At 39.2% G+C, this 10,187-nt stretch overlaps 1 gene segment (V, D, J or C); it reads left to right on the forward strand.

Moving 5' to 3' along the window:
• The first annotated feature begins 7,451 nt into the window (after positions 1-7,451).
• On the forward strand, positions 7,452-8,248 carry LOC121434896. The segment is given in 2 exon segments: positions 7,452-7,503; positions 7,923-8,248. Coding segments are annotated over 2 exon segments (378 nt in total).
• The last annotated feature ends 1,939 nt before the right edge of the window (positions 8,249-10,187 follow it).

The raw sequence follows: 10,187 nt of genomic DNA on the forward strand, positions 1-10,187 counted from the left end.
ACCTAAGACTTGCAGAGTAAGAGACCAGGGTCCCAGCCTCAGATGCTTTCAGGAAATTGACAGCTTCAGTGCAGGAAACAGGACAGAAAAAGTGGAATGTTGGAAAGTCGTATCTTTGTTGTCATTTAATTGTTTCTCATTTTTCAAAGAAAGATTTGATTTCTCCTTAGGTAGAATTTTGACTCAAGTAAAAAGTGAAGTTATTTTTTTAACCTCAATCAATATTCACCCAAACTATCATAAATGTCAGAGGACTTTAGTTCTTCTAATATGGTTTGAGACATTGATGGGCTGAAATGGTCTAAGCTTAGAGGTGAGATATTTTGAGGAGATTGTGTGTCAGCATTTAATTTTTAGTCTCATTTCTCTAGAAATTATCTTTATATTGAAGACTTTATAATGTGTTTCTCTACTGTTATGAATGTATAGTGCATTGCCCCAAGTGGTCACCATGAGCAATAACACATCAGCACTGCTGGCCCTGTCACTCTGGAACGCAGCACTCCTATCTTGGTTTCCCCCAGTCCACTTCCTTCTTATGTGGTCTCATTTTGAACATTTAGAACAAAGCTTGACTTTAGCAGGAGTGTTCCAATTTTTAAAATGCATCCCAAAACTATGAACCCATCCCATGTATACTTTATGTTTCTGTTTCTTCTTCTCCTGTGGAAATTTCACTTCAATTATTTCACAGGCGAACATTTTTTTCTTTGTCTTTTTTTAATGTGTGTGAAAGTGGATCTGTGTAAATATCTGGTACTTGCCTTCAGGTTCTGTGGAGAACAAAAGACAGCATCAGGTCCCTTGAAGTTGGTGTTACAGGCAGCTCTGAGCCATCTGAAGAACATGCTGGAAAAGGAACTATGGCCTCCTGGAAGGACAAGGATCCTTATCTGCTGAGCCATCTCTCAGGCCCCAGTAAAGGGTCTTTAGTTAGACATGCATCTGTTTCCTGAGTAAAACTTTTAGCTGTTGCTTTACCTAGTGTGCTAGTCTCTGTGTGCAACTGAGGTTTGTTCTCATTGGGAGTGGTTGGTCCTCTCCTGCTTCCAGGATCCCTAACTGTGTATAACACAAGGTTCATCTCAAAATGCCCCCCATGGTGTGCTCCACCCAGACTCTCAGCCAGGTCTGGTTTAGGAGGAGCTTCAGGCTCAGAAGACTGGGCAGAAACTGCAGTTTTTGGCCTGGCAGGCTTCCTGGGTGGGGCTGGCTGTTTGCAGGAGGAGGACACTTCAGCAACCAACCTGACACCACAGCCCAGAGGTTGGTTACTTATTTCAGTCTGCAGCTGCAAGATAAAAACCATGAAGAGGCTGCTTTGTTCCCTGGTTGTGTTGCTGTGCACCCAAGTTTTCTGTGAGTATGGTTGTTCACATTCAAGGGACAAAGAAGATTTTGCTCAGTACATGGAGGGGTTAAAAGCACCTCAGGGGTCCTGCAGAGCTCCCACCTTCTCAAAGGATATGGGGTGAGTTCAGGATTCTGTGGATACTCAGTGACCTCCATCTGTGTCTTTTTCTGTTTCCAATCAGGGGTGAAAGGGCAGCAAGTGAAGCAGAGTCCTGTGTCCTTGGTTCTGCAGGAGGGAGAGAATGCAGAGCTGCAGTGCAGCTTTTCCATCACTGCAACCCAAATGCAGTGGTTTCACCAAAGTCCTGGGGGACACCTCATCAGCCTGTTTTACAATCCTTCTGGAACAAAGCAGAGTGGAAGACTGAACTCCACAACAGTCACTCAGGAACGCCACAGCTCTTTGTACATTTCCTCCTCTCAGACCACAGACTCAGGCACTTATTTCTGTGTTGTGGATCCACAGTGCTCCCCACACACCTGCAGCCAGCACACAAACCTTCAGTTGGATGGGTGTGGCCCAGTCAGCCACAAGAAGGACATCAGAAAATTGCAACAGACCTGCTCTTTTAATGTCCCTTTCCTGTATTGGTAGAGTTTTAACCTCAGGTAGATTTTGGCTCCAAAGGTTCAGGAATTTGTTTCATCTCCAATTCTCAATATACACTTCCTCCAAGAGCATAAATGTTCATCGTAGAAATAAAATAGAAGCAGATGAGAAAACAATGTGATTATTTAAGCTGTACTGGTTCCTTAAGATTTCTTTGTCATCTCTTGGTTCTAAACTTCAAGTTTCTCATTATCTTCCATTCAGGTCTGAATTTCCTCTGGATATTGAACACATTCACAGTTCTTTGTAGACTATTGAGATCAGTGGTCACTGTCTTCTCCTCTTCCTGATCAAAGTGATTCCCTTTGTGAATCTATTAAGCTGTTCATTCTCTTCTTAAATTGCTGGTTACATTTTCTGCCCCTTCATTCAAAAAGTCAAAATTTCATTGACTTTTTTCTCTTTATCTGACTATTTCCCCACATTCTTTAACTCTCTGTCTTTTTCTCCTAATTGGTTTTCAGTTTGTTGAATTTCATCATGTAAAAAATGAGTATCATGTCCACCTTCAGACTTCTGAGCCAGTTCATTTTCCAGATCCATTACTTGTGTGTTTAGTTGATTTTCCTAGTTTGCTTATCCTTCTCCAGCCTGTCCAACACCTTCAAGGCCAGGTTTACCTTTTGTATTGCCACCCTTATTAGCGACTGAGTAATTCTGAATAGATGTATCATGGTTTCTTCATCTTCATCTTTTAGTTCATTTACCTTCATCTTTGCTCAGGTAATTGATAAATTATCTGCCAATTCTTCTTAAAGTAGCAGGTCATCTCAATCATCTTTGACCAGTCTTTTCATTTATATTAGGAGTTGTCTTGAATTCTTTCACTGTCTTTTTCTCCTAAATCATGTCTTGCAACCAGCCACAGTCAATCACCTACAGCAGCCACCACCAATCCTGGTTCATACATGGCCAAACCACATCCTCGTACTCATGCTCCCAACAACTCTTCCTGAATAAACCATAGCACAGTGGCTACTAGATGATACCATGCTCTGTTGTGGTACTTTAATATAAGTTATATTACTCACTTTTCAATTTGAAAGTTAATTTTGCCTCAGTACAAACTCTGTTATATTTTATAGTAATATAGGCCAAATTTCTTTATCTAGAGAGAGAAATCAATTTTCTATGTTACATCAGGTCCCACAAACTTTACTGGTACCTCTGTTAAGAATTTAAGTCTTCCAGTTATCCCTGGAGAAAGGGTACTTAACTCCAGTAAGCCATCAAGAAAGCTGTCAATATGCCTTTTGTTTCATTTATTAATAAACTGTCATTTTCTGGTTCTCCAAGTTGCAGGATATATGTGTTTTTAACAAGAAGAGTGGGTTAGGTTTAATCATAAAACAGAACCTCCTAAAAGAACATCCTGCTTATCTCTGCCTTGGCTATCCAGTCTACCACCTTACCACACCACATATGATCACTGTAAACAAAGTTTAATTTTGTTTTATTTCATTTGACTATAAATTTAATTTCCCCATTATCAACTATCAATCTATTTATATATGGGAGTTTCTAAACCCAGTTAGGACCTTATTTAATTTTTCAGGGACCTGTCAGGGAAATGACAGGCATGTTAGATGCCTGAGAATGTGGAAGGTGTCACGTTTTCATACAATGAGATAATTTCTGTCCAGTCCCCTATCACTCTAAGCCTGACAATGCTCTCTACAGGTATTTTCTGTGTTCAGTAGCATAAAATAATTTTTAAACCAGAAGAATTCATGTAAGTCCTTTATCCAATTTCATTACAAGGCAGAAACTATGTGCAAAATGCCATTATAAAATGATCAGATTGTAAGTGAACATGAACAAGAGGAAACCCTGTTTCCACATTTCTCCCTTAGCATTGTGCCTCCATCTTACTCCTGCAGGAACAGTCACCTCATGGAATAATCAACCATTTTCAACTCTGCATGTCGGATCTTGAAAGGACATGGTTCAATCTGTCTACAATAAAAAACAAAAGCTCCAAACATGGGCCGCTTTGAGCAAGAAAGACTCAGTCTGTTCCATTGCCATTCTTTTGTACTGTTGTTGTTTATTGTTTAGTTAAAAATAGATTCATGTCACATAATAAATTCTAATAATTATTTCCTGCCCTACATCTTCAGATTCTCTCTACCTCCCCAGCCATATAGCTACACACCTTTCTCTTTATTTTTAGAAGACAAACAAGTTAATAAGAAAACAAACCAGAATAGAACAAACAAACAAAAAAAACAAACAAAAAGCATGAGAAGCACATATACATACATGCAAAAATACATGCACACACAAAAATCCATAAAAGCACAAGCCATAATGTATAAGCAAGCAATGGATATGTTAAATAATGCCCAGATAAAACATTGTGAAAAAATCTCCAAATCCACAATTGAGTTCATTCAAGTTGGCCATCTACAGCTGATCATGAGGCCTGCCAATAAGTGTGGTTGTATATCCAGGGAAATGTTGGCAAAAACTCAATTTTCCCTTGTGGGCAGTTTTATTGGAGATAGCTTCTTGGTTAGGTGACATGATGTCCACTTCCCCCTCTCAGCACTGGTACCCCATCTGCACAAGACTGTGCAGCCCTGTGCATGTCATTTCTATGAGTTCACATGTGATATTGTGTCTAGAGGGCATCATTTCCTTAGGGCCTTCCACCCCCTGACACTTACAATCTTTCTGCTTTCTCTTCAACAAAATTCCCTGAGCCCTGTGAAGTGAGTGTTTGGAGTGTCCATGACCTTGGTCTTCTCAACAGCAAATGTGATCTCTTAAAAGAAAGGTCGAGGTCATTCTACTTTGGTGATATCACTGTATCACTGGCAAGAAGCAGTGTGTAATCAGTCCCTAGCTTTCCAAAAATTCTGCAACTGGATTTACCATATCCTGTATTTGTGAGTGTATTTTCCACTTTTTCATATCTTAATAAATCCTTGTTACCTCTGAACAGACTCACATGAGTTTCTCACTACAAGTAGTGCTCACATGGTCAGAACCCAACCTGCATGGCCTCCCAGCCTCTGCAACTGCTGGTGTGCTTCCAAGCCTCACATTTGCATCCCCAAGAGACAGGATACCTTGTGCACCCACAAGTATCTTGATCCCAGAGGCCAGAAGTAAGTTGTGCTTATGAACACCTTTCCTAAATTGAAATGTTGCCTACAGAGCAACCATTGAGCCTGAGAAATTCCAAATTTGTTTGATGTATGATATCATTGGTGTATGTAATCTACTGTGGTTCCTGTATTTCTCTGCCTGATTCTCACGGATTCCAGAAGGGAATCTGCCTAGGTGAGTTTTTAAACCATAGGAACCCACTATGAGAACCTGAATCATGTCAGCCTGAATCAACCTGCTCTAGCGGTACACTTGCAATATGCAGGATATGCACACTGCCAAAAGGAACCAATACATATGAAAGATTTAGACAATATTAAGGAAACAATAGGTTCTTATGGTATGCATTCAGCATATGGAAGAATATTATAAGCCAAAATAAAAAACAATCACTGACCATTCCAGCTGTACAAAAACAGGGCACAACAGCTGTCAAACTCTCGGTGGTACCGATGGTCCTACCCTTAAAATGGTTAAATGACAAACCTACCTGGGTTGGGCATTGGCCTTTGACATTAGAGAAGCTATAGACTTTAGAACAGCTGGTTCAGGCGCAGCTAGTTGCTGGACATATTGAAGAATCTACCGTCCCTTAGAATTATCTTGTATTTATTATATTAAAAAGAAGTCTGCCAGGTGGTGGTGGCGCACGTCTTTAATCCCAGCACTCAGGAGGCAGAGGCAGCTTTACTTCTCCATGCTCAATGTGATATGTAGGTGTTGTCTTCAACAATAGTGCCTTACCATCAGTTTGTGAGGATCAACAAACAACATTGGCAAAAGCCTGATTGTTTGAATGTGTGTGTGTGTGTGTGTGTGTGTGTGTGTGTGTGCCCCCTACAGGGAGTTGAGTGTGCTGGGAAAACTGGATCCTGAAGTAGGTTATAGTAAGGCAAAGAATTATGTGAAGATATGGGTATGGAAGGGCTAAAGACCCTTGGTTTGAACCAAGAGTTGCAGCCTTCAGTGACTGAAGTTGAGGAAGGGACCTGAAGCAGGTTGTTACCAGGCGGCACATGAGAACAGAGAGATTGTAATGGAGGACAGGAAGGATAGTTTGAATAACCTACTTGAGTCCCTGCCAGTGTGGTCACTGGGGTAGAACGTGTTTTTATATATGGCATGGTAATACTAAGGAAAGGGGATGGACTAGAGTGGATGCTGAGATGGTGTACAGGCATGGGGGAAACTGAGTCCTCTGCAAGATTTAATGGAGTCCCTAGGGTGGAGGCAGAGAGGAAGGACAGCAATCTGTTAGTGGTCTGCTACAGGTCTAAGGATGGTACCATGGGAACTGAAATGAGGAGATGAAGGACAGTAATATTGACCTACTTGCTTCCCAAGTCTGTGTATTCACTGCATTCCCAGACAGTGTTTGTAGCTGTTCACAGTTGAGACAAAGGAAATGAAATGTGCTAGAATCAGGGGTGCTGGGAGGGTCCACAAGAAGGAGGACAGATGGGTTTGTTGCAAGGTTTAGAAGATTCTCCATGGAATCACCACTGTTCTTCTGTTCTTCTGTCAGTAATTCAGTCTAGATGCTAGGGAGTCAGCAAAGTAATGGTGCCATCCTCAAGATCAAATGACTTCTGAGAACTTTCCTAGTTTTGTGTACTTTTGATTCCAGACTAACTTCTCTGGAAATTAAGATACTTGCATGAAATCATCATATCTGTATTTTCAAAAAGAACCCACTCTAATAGGAAAAAAAAAGGTTTTTTTCTTGCAACGCAAAGCCCATGAGAGACCTGATAAAGCCTTTTCCCCAAGTGCCATAAGTTCAAGGATAAATGCTGACTTTGTATCTGAGAAAAGGGAGAGCTGTTTGGTGAGTGATCCAAGCTTTCTGAGATACGGCAGTGGGTTAGGAAACAGTTCCAGACAGAAAAAAATGTTATACACAACACATATGAACACATCATATATATATTTACATATAAAACATAATATATATATTTATATATAAAGCATGATATGATATATACTGTGTTAGATTAAAATAAAGAAGTAGACTCACTAGTGTGTACAAATACTATTCTTATTCTCTCAGCACTAGATCCACTTGTTATGACATATTGCTGTCTTATATGTTTGAGTCCCTCATAGGCCAGAGAACACATAAGGAGCAGCCTCTCTGGTTAAGGGTGTAACCACAAGGTGGTAGTAGACATCAGCTGCTGGGGTAGGCAGAGGACTCACTTCCTTGTATATGGATTGTGCAGGTTTAAGGCAGAAGCACAGCCTTTTTCTCTGTGCCTCAGTGGATGGTTCAAGAGGTAGAATTGTTCCTGAGAAAGAGCAATACCCCAACATTTGTAGTTGACCTACTAGTCATCATAATTATACATTGAACCTTAATTTAATTGGAAGAACAATGAAGACGTATGTTCCTACTTTACTCATGCTTTCGTGGTTGCAGCTGGATGGTGAGTTAAGATTTTAGGACCAAAGAATACTGAGTGGGCATTTTTTTTTTACTAATGGTTCTTCTTTTTATCAATTACTTTTTATTGTTTTTACTGTGCTATACATTTTTCTGTGTTCCCATTCCTTCCCCCCTCTCTCCATCTACCCTCTCCTGTGACTACTACACTCTCAGTTTACTCAGGTGATCTTGTCCTTTTCTCCTTCCTGTTTATATCCACGTATTTTTTTTTTTTTAGGATCCTCTTTGTTGTCCATGTTTTCTGGGGCTATGGATTGTAAGCTGGTTTATCAGTGGGCATTTCTGAAGCATTCAGGAGAAACTATCTTATTCAATTTTTCTTTACTGACTGTAGAAAAAATAATTCTGAAAAGTGATGACCTGGCAACCGTTCTCCTTTCTCTCCATTTTTCTGAATAGGGGTGAGCCAAGGTGAGCAGGTGCAACAGCGTCCTTCCACCCTGAGAGTCCAGGAGGGAGCAAGAGCTGTCATTAACTGCACATATGAAGACAGCATGTCATCCTACTTCCCTTGGTATAATCAAGAACCTGGAAAGCATCCTAAGCTCATTATTGACATTCGATCAAATATGGAAAGAAAGGAGGACCAAAGACTGATCATTTCACATGATAAGAAAGCCAAACACGTTTCCCTGCACATCACAGACACCCAGTTTGGAGACTCTGCCATGTACTTCTGTGCTGCAAGTGCACACTGCTCCCGAGACACCTGCAGCCTGTCCTAAAACCCACCACAGGGCCTGGAGCCCCATCCACATCCTGTGTCATATTTATACAGCACTTGCCAGTTGTTAGTTTGCAAGTGACAACTATAGTACAGACATTAAAAACACAAAATAAGAAAATTAGCTTCAAGTCACTCAAAACAATTTAGAATGGTTTTCTCCTTTTTAAAAAAATTATTTAAAAATTAAAATAAAATTCTATTATTTTCCTTTCTTCCCTCCAGCCCCTTTAAAATCCCTTTCCTTATTTCCTCTCAAATTCAGTGTTTTTTTAAAAAAATATTATTAACTTTTATTATTAAGTTATTTTAAAATTAACTTATCTTATTAACTATTATTACATACATTCATAAATGTAATCAGCTCTGTATGATTACTATTGTTTGTATGTATATAATTTTAGGGCTGATCACTTGATATTGGATATCCAATACTTTTTTTTTTTTTGGTTTTTTCGAGACAGGGTTTCTCTGTGGTTTTGGAGCCTGTCCTGGAACTAGCTCTTGTAGACCAGGCTGGTCTCAAACTCACAGAGATCTGCCTCTGCCTCCAGAGTGCTGGGATTAAAGGCATGCGCCACCACTGCCCAGCTGGATATCCAATATTATCCTCAGGGATGAATAATTCTTCCTCTATCCTTTAATTGTTTGAAATTCTTTTTCTAGACAGTGGGTTATCATGAGATTTGAACAACAAGATAAGAGATGGATATCAAAGAGATATAAACAGGAAAAAATAAATCAAATTATTATCAGGTGATGTGAGATTTAATGTAACAGATCCCAAAACCTGTACCTGAAATTTCCTAAAATTATCAATGATTTCAGCTACATATTAGAATACCAAAGACACTTACAAACATCAAGAGTCTTTCTATACATTACCAACAAACATGATGAGAAAGATCATAGACACACATCCATTCAGTACAGCTTCAAATACTAAAATACCTAGAAATAAACCTAACCAAGGAAATTAAATACTTTTTTAAGAAAAAATTTAAATTTCTGAAGAAACAGGCTGAGGAAGACATTAGAAAATGGAAAGTCCTCTCATGTTCATGAATTTGTAGAATTAATGTTGTGGAAATGACCACTCTACTAAAAGTGATTTAAAAATTCAGTAATCCAGAATCAAAACCCCACACCATTCTTCACAGAAATGGGGAAAAAACTTCTAAAGATTCATATAAAAGTTCTCAAAACACAAAACATACAAGACCAAAAGACAAATGCCACACAGCATATAATAGCTAAAACTCTAAGTATACATAGAAAAGAAAGTATAATTAAAACTGAACAAGAAAAAAATACATAGGTCACATTTAAAGAGAGAAATTAATATCAATCTATTAATAGTTAGCAATTTCAATACTCCATTTTCTCAGGTAAAAAGATAACCTGGACAAAATATCAAAAGAGAAACCATCAGATTAAATTGAAATTCTCCAGCAAGTAGACTGAACAGATACCTATAAAATACTTTATCCAAATGCCAAAGAATGCACATTCTACTCGGCAGCGTGGAGAAGATTTTATAGAATGAAGCACATCCTGAGACGTAAAAAAAATTACAAATTCAAAAAATTTTTAAAACACTCCTTGTATTCTATCTGATCACAATGCAATAACACACGCACATACACACACACACACACACACACACACACACACATACACACACACACACACACACACAACTAAATGACAGCATTTCATTCTTTTCTGTACTCGAATGGTGTTCTAATGTGCATACTTTTTTTACTTCTCCCCCCCCCCATACAATGCTCCCAATCACACCTGATTCCCATTCCTTAGAAGTCTACCTTCCCACCCTTGCAACCTCCGTCCATAAAGAAACCTTCCCATTTTAGTGGATAAAACTTTTACTTCTGCTTTCTCCACAGCTCCATCTTCTGTCTTTTTAGGATGTTCTAGTC

This window comes from Microtus oregoni, unplaced genomic scaffold (genome assembly GCF_018167655.1).
Source record: "Microtus oregoni isolate MIOR12 unplaced genomic scaffold, Mior012 000045F_ref0000178, whole genome shotgun sequence".
NCBI classification, from domain to species: domain Eukaryota; kingdom Metazoa; phylum Chordata; class Mammalia; order Rodentia; family Cricetidae; genus Microtus; species Microtus oregoni.